Source organism: Strix aluco, chromosome 2, assembly GCF_031877795.1.
Source record: "Strix aluco isolate bStrAlu1 chromosome 2, bStrAlu1.hap1, whole genome shotgun sequence".
Lineage (NCBI taxonomy): Eukaryota > Metazoa > Chordata > Aves > Strigiformes > Strigidae > Strix > Strix aluco.
Window position 1 is genome coordinate 51,431,816 of NC_133932.1, and position 20,596 is coordinate 51,452,411.

Consider the following 20,596-nt stretch of genomic DNA (forward strand, 5'->3'; position numbering starts at 1 on the left):
GAGCTGTGCTTTTTTAAAAAAAATAGAAGAATCAAATACTTATGCTTTATAGTCCTTTTCTTTGCCTGTTTGTGTTGATGAATCGACCACTAGTCATGTATAACTAGAATCAGATTCCTGAGACTTGGCTGTGTCAGATTCCCATTCATGATAGGTGTAAGTGAACTAATTTACAATGCTGCATGTGGCTGAAGACATAGCTTGCTGACAGATGAATTCTTAGAAGAAATACAGTATGCATATAAGTATGCTGTGTCTCCTGAGAAAATTCAGTGTATCACTGTTAAGTAACACAGATGTTATCGTCAAATCGAAATGCCTGCTTCACATGTCCTCCTTCTGCTTGTGCAGCTTCAACACATTTAAATAGGTATTTATGCTTATTTCTTTTTTCCTTTTTCATTTTGTAGTAGCTTATCTAAAAGTTCTCTTTCTAGGTTGGACTTCCTTCCAATATGATCCATATGTGCTTCCGTTGTTCTAACAAGCTATCGCTTTTTCCTCTCATGTATCTAAAAATAAACCTCCAAAAGTATGGGAAAATTAATTCAACCAATACTTTCCTTAGTCTGAGTTCACTGTAGTGGGTTGGTCTGTGAGTTGAGGCTTCAGCTGGAAATGCTAAAGGACATAATAGGTGAATATAAAATAAAAAGTCTTAAAAAGCCATTTTTATCTTTCTGAAAACTGCCCTTACTTCAGAAGAGACTATTGAGAGTATTTTCCATTTGAGATATATTTACTATTTTCTTCAGGCAAGACTTTCATAGTTGGCTAGCAGCGGTGAATTTGAGCAGAGCTAGATTTCATTAACAGCCTTTGATGAGGTCACATTAGTGTTTGCCAGAACTTAATGTAAATTATATACTCAACCATCAAACTGGGGAGTATTGCAGCCACTGTAATGATTTAATATAAAGGGGCAGGCTGTCATGGCTCTAGGTCCAGCAACTTGTAAGATCTAGTTAACTGGTGTTTAGGGATCGTTCTCACTGCAAAACACTGAATTTATACAGAAATTTTTATTTCTGTATATATTTACTACGTTTGGGAGAGGAGAAATGGAGAAGAAGTAATGGAAGTAGACACAAGAGCTATAAGGGCTAGAAGCTCATGTCAATTATTAAGTCTACCTGTCCTTTGTAATAAGGTAGAAATTTGTAAACTCTGAGACTGAGTGCTTGCAAGGTCTGAGTTTCTATTTTGAGCTGGTGAGCCAGGGACCCAGAGCTGCGGTGGATGTGTTGTGCTGACAGTCACATCTTTGCCACATCTGTTCTGTCAGTTCCTACCTGGTTGCTTGTAGAATACATTTCCCCCCTTAATTTTCAGTTGTCATTTAAAAAGAAATCTTCAAGAGGTGCAAGTTGGAGGCTCCTCCTGGCATTTTTAAACTGGCTAATGGTGTGCCCAAGCCCCGTCAGCGCTGCCCAGCGGCACCCATGGTGCATGGCCAGCACTGGCTGCAGGTGCTGCATGCATCGGTCTGTGCTTGCCTCCATATCGCACAGCTGGCTGCTAATTACTTTCCCCTCGGATGCCTTTAGAGGTGCTTGCTCCCCTAACAGAAATGTTGAAGCCAATGTTCGAAATACTGAGATAATGAAAAAATAGATGTGAGCAAAACCACCTGGTACTGAATATGTACGCTATTAAAAATGCTTGCTAAGGCAGAGAGCATGCGATACAAGTATCAAGTGTGTGTAGCGCTTCACACTTGAAAACACAGGTTTCTGGCGTTCATTTATTTGGAGGCAGTGATCAGTGATGGCAGTGGTGGTGGCAAGCATCAGCAGTGTGCCAAACTCTTTAGAAAAAAGGGGAAGCACTCAGCTGTTCAAGCAGCATTTGTGTTTTGCTTTCAGGTTGGTGTCTCATATAGTCTGGAATCCCTGCCCTTACCCTTTATTCACATGCCATCTTGTGAGGAAAGCTACAGGGGAAAAAGGACCCTGACCCCTTCTGCAGTTGTCATGAGAGCCAGGCTGCCTCTAGCAGGGGCTCACTCCTTTGCTGGTGTAACTTTCCAGTCCTTCAGTTCAGTGTGGAAACAGGATTTATGTGTTTCTTTCATTATGCAAAAAAATAGCACATGTTTGCAAATGGTGGCTGATGTTTATGGGGTGCTGTGGATGTTATAAGTTACATAGCATATTGTTATCCTTTCTGGAGTAACTAATTCACAGCTATAAGAAGGAAAGGTAGGGAAAATATGGCTGGCTTGTGAAATGAGAGACAGTCAAAAAGCAGCATGCCCCTTTTGGGGAGGCTGGCTCAAAGCAAGATCTGTTACCAAGGAAATAGAATGGGAAATGGAAAATTAAGCTTGAAGGGAGGAACAAATTTGATAACCTTGGCTGGCAGCGAGTCTCTGCTGAGTCACTGAACTGTGCTACGTGAGTGAAGCATGGCTCTGATCTCCTATATACTTCCTGCCCTTCCCTGCTATCCCATTAGATATTTGTGCTTTAGTGTTTTCTCACTTCGATTTGTAAAATGTTCAAGCTGTCTGAAGAGAGTATTTGTGACACAGTTCAGCTTTCACGTGAGTCTGCACTAGCAGTTTTTGGTGGAGAGGTTACCCCCACAATGGTTTGTGCTGCTTGTGACATTTTTTAGGCTTTTGTTTTTAATAAAGACTCTCAATAAATGCAAGATAGTTGTTTGTGTGACAAGGCTTTACATATATGTTGTTAGTCTTTATTCAGAAAAGATTTGTCTGTATGAAGGAAACACATCAAGCATATGCATGAAAACCATTTTCAACTTATGTTCCTGACTTGAGCTACTTGAAAAACATCTAAAAACAGAAGCAGAGTAGTGTAAGAAATATTGATAGTACCAGAAATTACTCCTAAAAGTAACGTGGAAAATCTGGTCTGATCTCCCGGGGGAAAGCACTGGGGTTCTGCCAGAATGAGTACTCTTGGAAGAGTGCTTTCTGGGAGGGAATACTCCTGATTTTTCAGTCATGGTTTTGATTAGGAAATCTTAGGATGCTTCAGTCTGAAAAACAGGATGTGTAGGTTTATGCTAATGCAATTATATTTCATAATAGGGAGAGAATAGAAGTATATATGTTGCAAATTGCTGTGGATCAGCTGATGACGGATCGTTTGCTAAGCACAGTAAATCTCTGAATTTCGGTTGAGTCTGTATCATTACCAAGCCTTATACCCCCACAAGCATTTTAAAAGAAGAATTGTTAAAAAACCCAAAATGCAGTGCCTTAATAGTTTAAAATAAAGCTGATTTCCTGAGTGCAAGAGATACTTGATGGAGACATAAACTGAATTCGTAGGAAAGATTTGTCTCATATTTCAAGTTCATTGTGGAGAAAATGCTTCAGAAAGTGACAGTACTGACATGCAAACTAGCTTTTTTGCTGTCTGATGAGCTTTGAGAGAACTAGTTCATGAATTATGACAATATAGTATGTCTAACAATAGCAGTAAAATCTACCTGAGTAAAATCTAATTGATATAAATTGATATAAAGAGATTTAAATTAGTGTATTCAAAGCTTTAGGAATAAACAGTTTTATAAACTGTGTCTTAGTGTTTCTAAGTGCAATGATTTTTTTTCTTGCCCCACTTGGATTTTGTCAGATGATGTAACTTTGATTTTTAATTGCTGCATCTGAGTTTTTAAGTTTTTTAAACTTTGAAAATATTATAAAAATTGTAGTGAGATGACATTTGATATTCTTAGCACACATGAACTTTGAAAGTTAAAAGAACAAATACTGTTATGCAAAAAAATAAAATAACCCATCTGACTTTGGAAATGACGTAAATAACTTTCATGCTTTCTGAGATATTAAAAAGATTAATGAATGTAAACCAAACTGTATATAACCTGTAAACTACCAAGAGTAATATTTATACATTCATCTTTTGTTTATCATCTATTTAGCTTCATTAGTTTGTGGAATTGTTCTGATTTTTTAAAATCTTCCATAATCGGGATTATTTTTAAGAGAGTCATACCTGATTGTAGTATTTATACATTTATATACACTCATAAATTGCATAAATTATAAATGTGTTACAGATTATTCTTCTCTCTTAAAATAAGTATCAATAATTGTGTGTTTTCTGAACTGATAGTGATGTACTGTAATATAAGTTTAAAATAATTTGTGAAATCTTCAGGAAGAAGGTTGCTGGCTCACTAGGCCTTCAGACTTTGCTCTGAATCACTCCTGAACCTGTTCTGCAGCGTGGTGCAGGCACAGAGATCGCTGCTGCAAGAGATGTTGCCTTTTCTGTGAGCCATCATTTCTTGGTCGTTTCCATTCTTTAAAATATCCTGATGTTTTTTCTGGAGATCTGTACTTGCAGTGATAGTCCTACTCAGATCAGTTGTGATTTGCTTTCAGTATAAGGCCAAAGGGGACCTCAGAGATCATCTAATCCAAGCCTCTTGACTGGATTAGGACCAAACATATATAAATAGTCCCTGGGGATGGCTGGTTTTTAAAAAAGCATCCAGTAAAGAAGATTGTGTATCCTCCCTATGTTCTTGTATTTCACTGTTGTAGCAGAAAATATATTGTCATATCCTGGCTCTGCAAGTTAAGCTTTTTCTTGTTCTTTTTTTGTAGGAACAGAATGTTGAACAATTCATTGTTCTCCCCTTTAAAATCTACATACCGTCTAAGTTTATCATGTCCTTCCTTACGCTGGTTCTCAAAACTAGAGAGAACCTTTTTTTTCTTTTATCTTTTTAATGTATGAGTTCAGAAACTTTTTTTCTTGTCTCATAACTGTGTTGGCACTCCCATGAGAATGTCTCTGTAGAGAATGGGCTGTGTATGTATAGGGAATGTGTTGAGTGTGCATAAGCATGTCCTGTTTGGATGGTTTGTGTGTCTGAATAGTATATAAGGTCAGATGGAAGTGAGAGTGTATAGTATCTTGTGGCTTGCTTAAATATAAATCTTTAATTTCTACCAAATTATCTGAGAAGCCCACCATTCCCTGCTCTTTTTTAGTAATTTTAAAGTTGTGAGGAGGCAGTGTTAAGAATTTGTGAGATTTTCATGGAACCAAGCATCATCTTAATGATGTTTCAGTTTCTTGATCATATTCCTTTAAAAAGCAAAAGCCCAAACAAAGGTATAAATGACATGAAATGTCAGCTTTTTGTTTGTTTGGGTGTTTTTTGACAGAGAGACCAATGCATTCAGAATTTGTCATAAGCTTATTTTCCTGTAGTTATTTGCCAGACTTTCTGTCCGGGCTGTTCACAGAAAGGCTGTACATCCTTGCTCACATTGCCTTTCCTAGCGGTTGGTCTCAAGAAGCCAGGAGAGACTAGGCTGGCTTGGGAAAGGAGGAGAAACTTCTTGTTGCGAGTGAGCAGAGGTAGGAAAAGCTCCAGATTTCCTGTGAAATAAACAAGTGGAACCTTTGTTTCCCCGGGATGGCCCGGAGTGTGAGTCAGTGTCAGGGCTGGGCTCCTGCGCACGCTGAGCTGAGCTCATGCAAGGAAGGGGCAGGACTCCAGGGCTCTTCTTGGACACTTTGAGCTGCTGAAAGGCAGCTTGGCTTCACAATGGGAGAGGAGGTATTTCTTTTACAATTAGTTGGGGTTTTTTTCTGTGGCTGTTTAAAACTGTATTGTAATATATATTTGGCAGAGCACAGGGTTCGACTGCAGGGTTCTTTGGTTCTTCTGCACACTTTGTAGATGCTGGGTAGGTAAAAAGGAAAGAAGGAAAAAGAGTGCTGGGGATCCTGAAGTCCATTTCTGCTATAGAGGACCGTATTAGAATAGGGGGTTACTGTCATGTGAAAACATATTCTGTCTTGGCTCTGTTTAACTTAAGTTTTTTTCCTTTCAGACTGTTTGGCCATTAAACTTGCACAGATGTTTTTTATTTCTATATGATTTGGTTTCAATTTTCTTACTCTAAAGGATAATTTAACTTTACAGTTAGACAAGACTAGCTGCACAGTCTTTAGGATGTGTTGCTCTTTCAAATGTTTGCTTAGTAAACAAAAATTCACACACACCCCTTTTTTTTTTTCCTTCCCAAATGCACTAAGAAATCTACACTTCTTCTTTTGGGCAGAAAAAAGAGGAGGAGCTTTACTAATTCCTCTTCTTGAGTGAGGTGACATTTGGAGTCTTTTGTACAAATGAGGAAAACTGATATGAATGATTTTTGGAGAAAATTATATTGGGATAATAAAATCTAAATGGAAATTATCCTTTCCTTCAAGAAATGGCAAGGAAAACTGGAGTCAACTGATGCTTGTAAAATTTTATAGAAAGCTGGATGGAGAGACACCAAGTAAACTGTTTAATGATTTGCAGATACTTTGGGGACTTTTAGTAGAAAAATGTAAATTTATCTCAACTTTGGCTTTTCACAGCTGAAGTCAGTGAGCTGTGTGCAGAAATGAAGCCTCAAGTTTTCTGAGTTGCTTTTTCTCTTAAAATGTGCCCTGTGTATTTCTTTTTTTCTGCCTTAAAAAAAGAAAAGAGGAAGGAGGAAAGGAGTAGTGCAAAAGGATCGTAGACCAGCCAGGCACTTGGTGGGATAAAAAGTCTGTAGGCCAATTTCTACATTGCATTTTTAACTCCTTGTTGCATGTGTTTCTATAGGAGGTCAGTGGCATTTTGTGTTTCTAAAATAGTTTTAAATACTATGGACATGATCTTATATTATTAAGTTAGTTGACCAAGTGCTTCTTAAAAACTTCCTAATAAAAGCCTAGGAGGGGGGAAAGGGACTTCGTTCCTGGGGAGGAAGTCCTGATGCAACAGCGACTGGTAGCCAAGTACGAGCTGCTGGTGCCTGCTTTCTGCTGGGCGCTGGGCTACTTGCCACACACTGGCCACCCAAAGAGCAATAGACCTCCATATGTACAGCTGACACTTTCTTCTCCAGCAGTCTCTGTACCTAAAGCACTTGCTGAAAAGAAAAGCTGAAACACATGATATTAGTCATTTTCCATTTGTGTTTTGAGTTTCAGAGCTTCATTCAAAGGAAAAGAGATGCAATTCCAGTCAGCTGAAAGAGAACTGGATGGGAAAAAAAAGCTAATGCATTTTGCTTTGTCACTTGTTGCTCTGCAGTTTTCCCTGTAAGAGTTTAAAATAAAAATATTTCCCTGTTTTGCCTCAGTAACTTCTGTCCTGATTTCAGTGATGCAAGGTGGGGAAAACAAAACCACAAAAAAGAGAAAAGATAATCTGGGGAGAAAAGAAGAAATATAATACCAAAATGGAAGAAATATTTGCTGCCAGCACTAAGTCTGGGACTATCTGCATGGGTTTAGTCTTTGTTTTAAATCATTGAATTTGGAAAGTATAACTGAACAGCTTCTTGGCAGTTTGTTGTCAGCATCATAACTTTCACAGAAGAGGAAAGAAATATTGTTGCCACTTTAAAAGGGAAGATATTAAAGAAGCCATTCCATGCTTATTGTTTTCCTAGATTATTTATTTTTGAGAGATGAAAGTAGCTGCACTGCTTTCCTTACTGCTGCAAAAGGAAGTGGAGATCCATGTAGCGGTTGTAAGGTTCATTAATTTTTGTACAAGAGGCAGGTTTCATAACAGCAGTTTCTAAGCTGGATGGTACAGTCTGGATCATGCTAGTTACCAGATGCAATCTAGACAGGCACAGTTCTCCTGGGAGAATAGGAAGGAATTTCATTCACTCAGTGCAAACTAACTAAAGGATTCTTCCTAGATGAGATAGAAATTAATTGTGCATTGCAACCTGCAAATGGTAAAATTCCTGGCAAGAGGTGCAAGGGGACATGAGCCTTTACATTTGTGTGAGCCACAGTCAGTAAAAGGGGAAAATAAAGCAGTGAAGAAAGAAGACTTATCTTCTCAAAAAAGTACTTTCATTACAAAAGCACATTCTAGCATTGCAAATTTGCAGCTTGAGGAAGAAAGAAAATGAGCTTGGTCATACAGCACATTTTGAAGTGCATGCTTTCAGTGCTTTGAGATGAGGCAGTTGGGAGTGTGCTGTGTGGGTTTAATTCTGTATTTGCTTTTTTTTTTTTATTTCATTTGCTAAAGTGCTTTTACTCAACAGTGATTCTAATATGTCTTGCTCTGTTTGTTTCAGTAGCAGCTACCTAATCTAAACTCTTACATTCACTTTCTCACCATTAACCTTTCAGTAAGGCAGATTTTTAGTTCATGAATGGTTTGAAACGGACAGCCTGACAGCATCAAATGTCAGGATTCCAAATTTTATAGCAATACAAATGTTATAAAGTGTGTAAGTTAAGACACATAGGCTTATCTCCTGCACATCAAGTATATTGGTAGAAAAAAGCTTCTCCACTCCCCTCCCTGCCCATAATTTGAAATTTTAAGAACTTCTCAAAATACCAAGTTACAAAGCTAAAGCTTTGTACTCACCCGCTGGTAGAACAGGTTTAACTGTGGAGAATAGTGATGTAAAAAGCAAAATGTGCACTCTTCTGCTCTCGAAGCTACTAGAGTTTTGATGAAAATGACGTTTCACTGTTCATATTCATTCATGTATTCGTTCCTACCTCCTTTTCCATCTAAGTAGTTAAAACAAAAATTTTGCATTGCATATTTTACCTACTTATTTCTTTGACCGTTGTTTGAGACAGCACATATTTCTCTGGTGACTTGTGTAATGCTAATGAAGATATTCTTCATCTGTGGTCTGTAGACTGCTGGTGGTCTGCTAAACACCTGGTAGTTGTAGTGCATGGATAGCTGGATGGGACATTTGGTGCTGGCTCAGGTCATTTCTTAATAGAGCTCAACAGCTGGAAACAAGAACTAAAGTAATTTTCCATTTAAGCAGTTTTGAAATCACTGAAGAAATGTTTTGTAGCTGTAAATGGGAAGTTAGAAATCTGTGAAAGTCTGTCTAATTAGATGTCTTCCCCACTATGAAGGTTTGAGACTCTCCTTTTAATGCAAAAATCTAAATTACATGAATGTGGAGGATATAAACAGTTATAGCGCAGCATAAACATCAGTATCATCGCTGAACGAGCAGTGTGTATTCATCCACTGAAATATTGAAATACTGTGTGTCTGAAGACACCTTAAATCTGTAGCACTTTCTCAAAGAAAGAGACAGTTAAAACCTTTTCAGACTGCTTCACAGTCGAATTTATTCAGGAGGTTGGAAGTTGTTACAAGTGCTTTGCTGATAGTGTTGTGGTAGATGTAGTCCAGTTTACAGGTCAGAAAAAGGTTGAGATGGCTAAACAGGAAATGCAAATGTATATTTCTGTACTGTGGGTTTGTCTTTTTCATTACAGTAGCTGACTGGCAATCAAGTGTTTGCTTTTTATAATCTTTTAGACTCATAGTGGGTTTCTCTGTTTCTGTGGGAACTACAGAAGATAGCCCAAGAAAGCAGATGTACCTGCCATAAAGCATTTTCTCCACTGAAAATTTTTGTAGTGGCTTACAAATCAGAGGATTTAAATTATCGTGTAAGAGTTACTGCTTTATAATTTTGAAGAATTTTCTAATTATTTTCTCCACATATATCTTTGTTCTCCCTATGGTTTTGTTTCCCTCATCAAATCAGGCAGTCATGTTTTCATTGCACGTAACATGTTAGGATGTGTAACTCCTGTGAAAGAGTTTCACTCAGCTGGATCACACGCTGTGGGAAGGAGTTACCTCCCTTTGTTTGTTTTGAATGTGGTACCTGCTAATTTAGTCTGATAGCCCTTAATTTTTATTACTGGAAGAGATAATGAGTTGGTCCTCCCTAACTACCTTCTTGATGCCCTTCCTGATTTTTATAGACTCCTGTTAAATGACCTGTATGTATCCTTTTTTCCAGGATGAGGAAGCTGTTCCCTAGGTTTGATCATTCTTGGTGACTTTCTGTCTTTTCCAGTTTCTTTAGGGGCTGAGGTGGGTTATGTGTGAGAGGGAAAGGAGGTGAGAATGGCACACAATCATCTAGGTGTTAGATGCATCTATACAGGATTTTGATAGCACTTTCCATTGCTCTTTATTCCTTTTCAAAGTATTAACAGCTATGTGTTTCAAAATCCATAATTTCTGTCTAAAGATAGCAGTTTTCCTCCAAATGTCTGATTTTACTTCCTCTGAACTGAATTTCTATCTTTCCTCCTTTCTGGATCATCTGTGAACATGTGGAAAACAAGAACCTTGATCTAGATTCCTGTGGCACTCCACTAGTCACCATGATGAAATCTGGCCTTTTGTTTCCTGCCTTTTAATCAGTTACTTATCCAAGTTAAACTTTTTAAAAAAAGGATGAACAGTAAATTCTTTTCAATCTGCATCTCAGTTTTAGTTTTCAGTGAGCACTTAGGTCACAATTTCAATCTTCTTCAAGAGCCAGGACCAGCAACTTTTTTATTTGTGTGTTTTAATGAAAATTGCTGTGATTTGGCCATGCAAAGTAGAAAAGGTCATACCGGACTTGAATGAAGACAGCATTGTATTGCTGTAACACTGGTATTTATTGATTAGATAGCTGGATTTATACAGATAGATACAAAGATAGATACATACATACATATAGGTAGATAGACACATATAGATAGATCTATAGAAAGATTAGCTGGCTGCTGTTCTGTCAGGTAGTATGCATGGAGACTACACTACATATTTAAAAATAGCAGCTATCATGCAATTCTGTTGACTGAATTTAGATGTCTGTGATGTTGCTAGTTACTCAAGGTTTTTCCACAGTCTGTAGAATAAAAGACATTATTAGGACATGACCCTTCTTATCCCAAAGGAGAAGTCCAGATCAATTGCATGCTAAAAGGCCTGTTTATCTCCAGTGACAGAGGGGAAGCCTGCAGTGACTAGCCCATAGGTACACATCTGGCTCATAGATTATGTTTAAGTGAAGCAAACTCTATCTTGAATAACTACTTCAGAATGACAACATATTGTCATTTTACACCTCCAGGACAAAACCAACTGAATGCCGTTGTACTGAAAACTATAACCAGATCACATGTAAAATGTGATAGACTCACATATAGTTATAACACAGCAGAAGTGAGGGTCTGTATGAAACCCTACATTTTAAGATTTCCTGGCTTTTGAATGGCTAGGTAAGAAATGTGCTTAATGATCATTAAAATAATAAGTAGTTGTGAATAACATATTAAGTGGATAAAATTTGATTATACAAGATAAAAACAATAATATAAGTTTAATTGCGGTGTCTCGTGCTTTCTCCTAAAAAACCACACACCCGGAAAATCTACCAAAGAACTTAGTACTCTGATCTTTGTTTCTTACTTATTCTCCCTTCTTCTTTTAAATAACTTTTCCCAGAAAAAAAAACAACATTTAATTGTTGTTATCAAACAAAATGTGAAGGAATAACAAACTCTGAGTCATCAAGGAATGTGGACATACATTGATAAAATCATCCTGCTCTTCCTTTCTCCCTCCCCTTTCTGCTGTATGTAATCCTTCACAGTGGTATGCCAAAGATAGTACAGGCTTGCCATGTTGTCTTTATTTTGCCTTGAACATTCAGAACTACATAAATCACTCCTTTTCTGTCCTGGTAAGTGATTTTATAAGTCTTCTCTGTACGTGATTTCCAAATACTTTTTGACTTAATTAAGTAAAGCTCCAGTAACTTCTGTCATTAAATATTTCAGAAGTTAGAGTTATTTTGAAAAATAGAACAGTTTTTAATCAAAGCAAATGTAACTATCCCTTAAGAATTCAAAGCACTTGTTCTTAGGCTTGATGTAGTTTAAGCAGTTTAACTGATGAGAAGAGGCAATTTGCTTCTTTTGTCAACTGTAAAAAAGAAGTACATCCAAAGAATAAGCATCTATGATGAATCAGAAAACAAAGCCCCAGCAAAATTATGTTTTGTTCTAAAATTTCCCTTCTTTGGCGACCTCTGTACTGTTTCCTTTGCTTTGTTTACTTTCCTACTTGCTTGTCTGCTTGGATTCCAGTGCCGTGACAGATACAGCAGTTGTAAGATGCTCTGACATTCAGTACTCTATTTCTAGGGCACCAAGTGATCTGACTGTAGTGTAATTTAATCACAAGCTGTTTACCATTCTCTGGAATGAGAATTAGAGTATTGTAGTAGGATTTACACTGACATGCTATTTGTCCCCCTCTTTTTTTTTTTTTCTTTTGCATTCAGGCAGTAACTTTTGTATTTGGTAAAAATATATCAGTTTCTGTGTGAACACTGGAAAACATTTTTCCCCCTTTACTTTTTCAGTAATTCCAAAAGCCTTTAACATTCAAGCAGAATATACTTTTTGACTACTTGAACATTGCTTTCCTCTGAAGCAGTGCTGGCATAGTAGCCAGTTCCCAGAGGACTGATGTTCATGAACAGTTACAGGGCTTCTACCTGCTCACTGTTGACTTCAGACAACTTGTCTGCTTTGTCTAAACTTGTTAATTGTGGTAAGAGTCATGCTGATGGATGAAATGTTAATTTTCAAGGAGCTCCAATGCAATGAAGGCTTTGCTCTTTTGCTTTGTAGGACCAGGATTTTATTTGGAGGGACATCTTTTATTTAGAGTTTTGTTGGTTTTGCCTAGACAGAAAGAATTAAGGTGCCAGTGGTTCATATGCCTTTCCCAACATGTAAATACAGGGGTTTGCAACCTTGTTGTAGAAGAGTAAAACCTTTCACAGGTAAAATCTTTTTCAGAAGAAAAAAAGGATTTATTTCTTTACAAAGATACGCTGTAATTCAGAAGGCTTATGTTCATCCAAGTCCAAAAGTCATCTAGTGTAGACATCAGTTGGAAAAACTGCACTTAAGTCTGCTGCAATATGGACCAAGTGTGAAAATGTGGTTTTTTTCATGCTAGTAGAAGGTAATACAGCTTGACTATGTGCAAAGAAACTATAATATGAAATTTAAAAATACTTTAATTGCTTTGTCATCTGCATTCTGTGAAGTATTTGCCAGACATCCCAGTAAAAAATTTCTGTGGGTGTGTGCCACATCTGATCCTGTGATCAGGGTGCCCATTCTTTATGGAATTATCATCTGGTATGTAGAGCTGAGTACTTGAGTGTTGTTCGTATTTCATCTCTTTAATGATGTAAAGGCCAGCACTACCGCAACCTTTCCTTGGGTTGCCCTGAGCGTGGTCAAAATGTGATATGCTGGGCCCAGGAACTATTAAAGCATGCTGTGAGATGCTCACCATGCGTTCCTGATGAGGTGAAGCTGGTATAAATGAGCACTGCAGCTGAGAGTTGCACCTTACCCCTATGACCATAAATTTTCCTGCCTCAGTTCTACCCAGATGTTTGTACAGCTGCTTAGTGAAGCAGATAACATTAATACTCTCTTTTGTTCTTCCTTCCCTTCTGCAATACTTTTTATCATGGATCAGTTCCCTCCTTCCCCCTGGCAGATATGCTAATGTCATGGCAGAGGGGAGGAGTGGTGTCAGGAATCCGCAGCCAAGGGTGGTTCCTTGGGGACATGACCACCTTTGGTGGGTGGGCTTGGGCAGCGACTGGGCTATTCCCTTTCTCTTGCTTACAGCAAGGGAATTCTGACACCTGTGAGGCTCCAGTTATGAGACGCCCTGTCTCTGCTTGTACTCAGAGTAAGCTAGGAGCAGGAGAATAAAAAGGATTTTGCTTGCCTGTGCTTGCGACAGCCTGGTTGTAACTGAGGACTTGATGAACACTTGTTTCCTGTCCCATTCATTTACCTAACCTAGTTTTAAGGAAATTGCCCTGCGTTGTGGCGGGAATGTCCTCATAAATTATGTCAGTAGAAATGCATGCAGCTTGGGCAACTGGGGCTCTCTATATTAGCTGGGCGTGCACTGGGCAGATGTACCTACCTAGTTGGTATTAAAAAATATTAATAATTGTAGTTCAGGAGCATATGGATTTCTACCAAAGCACAGCTGGGGAGAAGATATGTACAGAGAAAGAAGCTATTTTAGATGACTAAGGCAAATGCTCAGGTGGGTGCTTAATCATACTTTCCCTAAAGAATTTTTGTTTTCTCTTTAGAGGTTACTTAGAATTCCCATTACCCACTTTGAAGTGCCATGTGGTGATCCTTTAGGAAAAGTGTTAACTCTGTCCTTTTGGGAAACCCCAGGATAGCAATACTTGATCATGCTGTCACAGAAAGTACTTTATGTGGAGTTGAATGTTGGTATCATGGGAAAAAATGAAATCCTGGACATTTCTCTTATTTTGTATCTGACAGAGTAAGGACATTTTGACATCTGAAAGCCTTTGGGGTTTTTATATTTGGGCTCTTCCAATTTTTTTTTTTAATTTAAGGTGGACCCGGTAGGATGGGTAAAGGAGTTGATGATAGTCCTTAAGCACTTGAAGCATATTAGAAAAAAGAAATTAAATTGGCTCCCCCGCTCATAACACAAGCATTATACATAGTCAGTGAGAAGCTTGTTTATGCTTCCGTTAATCCAGAGCTGGAAGAATCTAGTGACCATTTCTACTTCTTTGTGAAAAAATGTTCTGTTACAAAATGCACCGTCAAAAATACATTAAAGAATACATTTTATATCGTCACTGATAGTGGCCTTGGATTTGCATGTAAATGTATAGATTAAAAAAATTTCATGCATATAAACAACATTGAAAAATACTAGTTGAATGGTAAAAGGAAGTACTGTGATCAAAGAAACATGTCACGTTTTTTCCCCTGACCTAATTATTGAGGTTTTCTGAAATTCTAAATGTCCTCAAGTTACGTAACTGTCTTTTCCTCTCCTGTATAAAACAGTGCATATTGTTATATTTTCACTATTCAAACTGACAGATGATGTTAAACTTAAAAACATTAGTGTTTCCAGCTCATACAGCCCATTTTTATGACTTCTTTAATGTCTGGTATATTCCTTAATAATATCTTCATGGAGTTACATTTCAAGTAGCAGTTCCAAAATATTTTATCTAGGGTGAAGACCTCAATACACTTTCCAGAATAAATACTAATGCTGAGTAAATTTTTTTTTTTCCTTGTTCCTCTAAATAAGCTGTTGCTTCGAGAAGCCTATATTTGTTAACAGAGAGTCAAAGGATAAGTGTGTTCCTTTAGTGCAGAGAAGTGTAACAAAATCTTCTGTATGAACCTAGCTGGTGCACAAGTGACAATTCAATTTGAATTTTCAGATTAAATGTTCTAGAGACTCTAGACCTGAATAACAAAAGTAAATAGACAAGTCAGTTTTCAAGAACAACAGAAAACCTTAAAATATCATGGAGGAGGAAACTTGATCACAGGTCTACTTTTCTTCCTCTGGCCAAGGTTGTATAATTGTAGGGAAGGGCTGTAGTGCCCTCAAGTGAGAAAAACTTACTTGTATGCTGCCCATTATGTGCTCTGCTTCTCTTGTGGTGTTCTCTGCTGTTACAGGGATTGCAGGTGAGCCAAAATATATAAATGAAAGGAAATGAGACTGTTTAGATTGTACCATGGCCTCATTCACAGGACTTTGTGTGCCACCTCAACCACTTTTGTAATCACTGTTAATTCAGTATCAGAGGAAACTGGTCTGCAGTGATAGGGATTTGCAGTGTACCAAACTGCCATCTTTTGCTAACAGAACCTGTTATTTAATGCTAGACAATCCTTCTGTTGTCTTCATAAAACCAAGCGTTAATACTGACAGGTTGCTGCTAAATCTGTCTCATCCCTCTGAATATCTGTACACCAAATCATGGTCATTATTCATGCTTTTATCAGCTGTTTCTGCAGCAAGAGGGCACTTGATCCCCTTTCATCTTTAGGATTCACTTGTCAGGCGATTAGGGGGATTTGTGTCTGACAGCTAAATAATCTAATTATACTCGCCTTGCAGAAATAGTATGATCAAGATCAAGTGGACACAAGTTATGTTCTTTTGTGCGTTGGGAGTCAACCTAGGCTTGGAGTCAGGAAATATGAACTCTGTTTCCACCACGTGTTTCTTGTGTGACAGGACTAAGCAAGTCAGATATCTGCAGAGTAATGTAAGTGGAACAAAGCTGACTGCCACCGTCTAGAAATGAGATTTATGGTAATCCGCATACTGGAGGAGGATAAAGGAAAACTGAAACGGTACTCTTCAGGAGTGTCTCTGACCACCAGGCTAGAGATGCAAAGGCAGGGAGAAATATGCTACCCTTTTTGCTGGTGCTGAAACCATTCTGCAGCCAAGAATTCAAGCTATACAGGGCCAGAGAGAAAATGCAGAATTTCACTTGTCTTTGCACCCTGGCAATTAGGACAGTGCTGGGAGGGTATCATTATGGGTGTTGCGGTTCATGCTGCGGTGACTTTTTATTGCAAACATTATTGACAGAATGATAGAGTTAGGTAAATGAAGAGAGAGGGTTTATGCTGGGAGATGTCAGGAGATGCTGACAGGGTTGAGGATCCTGCTCTTGGATTTGGAGTGTCTAAATTCCCAAAAAGTCTTCAAATTCTAAATCTTGTTTTGTGCCTGTGTCCCAAAGGGGTAAGATGTGCTTGCTTCTTGGAAATATTGAGCCTGATAGGTAGGAATGAATCGGGTAAAAGACTAATGTGAAAGCTGAAGTTGTATATCAGTATTTTGCAGCATAGATCAATGTGTTTAGAAGGGCTTAGAGGACTTTTTTTTCTGAATTGACCTTCTATGTAAAGGAAAAACAGAGGAGGAGAAAGAATTATATTGAAATCTTCAGTTCATTCCAATTAGAGTGTTTACTCCTGTGTTTCCCTTTTTAGAAGTGAAGATTTTGATAAATTATGCTGGCCCTTAACTGGAGAAGAGACCAAAATACCCTATAGTAACTGATCCCTGAGAAGAAAAGTCTATGTTATGGAGATGTGTGTTGGATCAGCAGGAATTTAAGTTGGGCTTGCTTGGTTCTCCTAGCTACTAGTAAATTTGGTAGATATTTGACCTGTATGGGAGTATGAGTGATGTAGAACAGTTGGAAGGTCAGAAGGAAAGATTCTGGCTCATATGGGAGGAGATGTGTTTGTCACCCATTTCTCTTTTCTTGTCAGAAAAATTGGTAACCGTGATAATATTACTTGATCTGGGACTCCCATCACACAGATCTTAGCTATACTTGAGGTTTTATCCCATTAAAGTAGAACCATCAGACTTAACAGATCATAGAGGATTTAGTGTCTCTTAGAGTGAGCAGAGTTTCTTACATGTTTGCTAATGAACAAATGGGTATTATATTATGTTTCATGGAGCTGTTTTCAGAAAGTAGTAACAAATGTTTTCCATGCATATGTATGAATCAGTATAGACCAATTGTAAACATAAATGATAATTTGAAAAAAAATTCCTTTAGTACCATTTTACAGGAAGAGTAAAACATCTTGGCAGTGCAGGTCCACCTGAAATCAGATTTCCATAGTTACCCATTTTTTTTCTTTTTTCCTGTCAGTGGTGCTTGTGTCATCCCTATAAATTCTTGAGTGCAATCCCCTTAAAGTTAAAGAATAGCAGTTCCACTTTTCTTCTCCTCTCCCTCCCCCACAACAAATTCAGGTGTCTCTCCTCACTGGAGAGGGTTCTGCATAACCCTCATTTAAATTGTTTGAATTATGACTTTCTGTATCCTTCTAGTAGATATAGACATTCCTTCCTCTCCTTATCGCAGAATTCTGGGACAACTTTGCTCGTTCCGCAATAAATGATCTTTGGATCTTGTAGGTCACTGTCATCTTTCAGCACATTCCGTGTGCTACACCAAATTTTGCACTGCTCTTCTTCTATCCATAGATTTCAGGCTATTTCTGTATGTGCAAAAAGAGTCATGTCTTCAGCCACTTTGCTCCCTGGGCTTTTTACCTTCTCTTCTGAACAAATTGCAACTCATGCAAAGACTGCTTTCCGACGTGTCTCCTAGCTCCCAACAAAAGAACAGCCTTGTTTGGATGGTATTCTTTTTTCTGTTCACAAGGAGTCAGTTGGTTCCCCATGCTGATTTATCACTTGCACAGGCATTCCTTCTGAATGAACAGATGAATGAATGTTTTCAAGCATTGCACTTGCATCTGCTTCTATAAATTGAGAAATTACATTGCAGCATGCCCTTCCCACTGTGATACACTAGTTTCTTCCTCTTTGCCCATGATTCTTTTGCTGTGATTTTTAGCTTGTTAAATGTTAGCTTGTTGTGGGTTTATCTGGGTTTTGGTTTCATCGCATGGGATCAATGATTCATGCATGATAAAGCAATTACCAAATGTTTTCCTTTAATTAATTGTTCTTGAATAACAATTTCATCTTTAAAAAATGAAAAACTCCCCTAAATTAAAGTTTTGGGATATTCCTTTAGTAAGCATTTCTTTCTGAGTTAGATAACAGTGCAGTTTAGAGTACGTGCTTTCATCATTTTCCAAGCCATTTTATGAAGCAGAACTGTGAATAAAGGTTTGATCATGAATGAGCATGTACTGAGATGTACAGCTATCTTGAACTGCTCTGTTTGCCTTTGAACCAAAAACTGTCTTCCCAGTCTTGCTTTCATCTTGAAGGCATTCTGTGCTTTTATCTGTGTGAATGCCCGGTAGCTTCAAATTCTTCTTTATATCTTTTCTAGTACAATTTTTATTGCTTTCCAGCTAGACCTGAGCATCAGCTCTTCATCATCATCCTTCTTGACTTTGAGCTTCTTCAGCACAACCAAGTCATGCTTTTTTCTTCATTTTTCTCTCTCCTGATTTGGAGGAGTCCATCATCTCCTGTTTTTCTGTTACCTCTCTGATCGCTGCTTCAGATAATGCTTCTCGTCTCTTATTCCCACCTCAGCAAAGAAGTTGTGAGGTTCTGTAGAGTTTTGTTGTTGATCTCTCTTCTGCAGCAGTTCACAAGCTCTGGATTGTAAGTAGAGTTGCAAGCTCATCAGAAGGTCAGTTGTTTCTGCTGCCACCTGCAAGTTAAGTTGGAAGAGGACACTTTTGGGTATTGCAATTCATAGTTTATCTTACTTGTCAACACAGATTCGATGACTGTCTTGTACACAACTCAAAACTACCTCTCTTCCAGAGGTGCTCTTTTTGCCAGCCTAAAATCCCTGTGTGTGTATTTTACTCCTTTTCATAGGTAAATTTTGACACAGTGTACAAAATGACTAATATGGAGCTCTTCATATTCTTTATACACCTTGAAATTTTTCAACTACCTGAAGTGCTGTACCCCTATTGCTTCTCTTACTGACCAGTACTTTTCTCATGGTCCCCAAGAGGTCCTCAATGCCTTTAAGACTAAATCGTAGCTGTCTTTTCTCTTAGCTTTTACTCAAAAGGTCACTGGAGTATGAAGGAGGTTCTGTGGTGTTTATGCATACCTTACCAGAAAAGGATGTTGAACTACAGCTAGGGCTTTTAAGTACTCATATCTATATAAACAAGTATTAATTACACTTATGTTCTCAACTACATATGGCTGGGATTTTAAAGCTAGACAGCTTTCTTGATAGGGAGAAGAGCTGAGTGAGAGAGGGGATAGCATGCATATAGTAATTGGTGAAGATACATAAAGATGAAAATCACCAATTTTATTTTATTTTGTTAAGGGCAGATAATAGTTGTTTATTGTTCCTTCAGCTTACCTGTCTGACACTGATTATTGTAGCACTCCTCTGTAAATTCGTTATTTTTGCTCAAAATAAATAAAAATGGGAACGATTTAAGGAGATGTTGTCAACTTAAAAATCACACCCAACCTAGAATGACTGAAATGAATGCTCCTTGTATGTACAGAAGTCAAGGGTTTTTTTCCCCCACTCTTCTTTCCATTTTACTTTTGGTACTGAATATCACCTTTCCTTAAGTAATTTCTTAACATATTCAGTCCACCAGTGAAACTTCTGTGAGTCTTCCCTGAAACTGTGTTGAGGATATTGTTTAAAAGTGTTAGTAAACATTTTTTTTAAAGGGAAAATTTGAGGATCACGTTTTACGAATTCTTTATCATTTTAAAAAGAAGCTGACAAAAACCCCACAGAAACCTAAGTATAGTTTAATTTGCCTCTGTTTCTTTACTGTCCTTTTTCTACTCCTCTAATTTGTATTTCTGCTGCAGTTTTTTATGTTGTCCAACTTTTAACTGAATATGCAAATTTTAAAGGAGAATAATTTTTTTTTTCAGAGTGTTGGGAAGAAATTACCTCCAGCCACAGCAATTCAGGAGCCAACAAAAATAGAAGTGGACAGCAGAACAAAAAGTAGGTTTCATAGTATTTTCTTCTTTGCACTTTGTGCTAATAAGCCTCTTAAAAACAAGCTGAACACTTTTCTTTGGTTTTGGCTAGAAGAGTGTCCTTTATATATGAAAAGCGAGGATGCAGATAGATATATTTAGGATAAATTTTGAGTAGGTGATATATAGATAGAATACTTTGTTTCACAGAATCCTCTGAGTTGTTTTTGCTCTGATAATCCTACCTTGAGTTTTCTGCCACCAAAAATCAAATTAAATTACATGATCAGCTTTCTGCCTTGAGGGTACTTTGGAATTAATCAGGGTTGAATAAAATCCAACTTCAGGCTGTAACTTGTAGGTAGGTCATAGAAAAATATCCCTGGTTGTGAGTGCCCTTGCTTTTTTCCTCTTCTTTCTTTATGTAGCAGAAATAATT

At 37.8% G+C, this 20,596-nt stretch overlaps 1 protein-coding gene across 5 annotated transcripts in view; it reads left to right on the plus strand.

The window, feature by feature from the left end:
• SH3KBP1 (SH3 domain containing kinase binding protein 1) overlaps window positions 1-20,596 on the plus strand; it is a 237,431-nt gene that overhangs the window by 151,498 nt on the left and 65,337 nt on the right. For all 5 annotated transcript variants that reach the window (XM_074814691.1, XM_074814693.1, XM_074814692.1 and 2 more), the window contains one exon: window positions 20,107-20,182. In XM_074814691.1, the coding sequence (XP_074670792.1) occupies window positions 20,107-20,182 (76 nt within the window). The remainder of the gene's footprint in view (window positions 1-20,106; window positions 20,183-20,596) is intronic.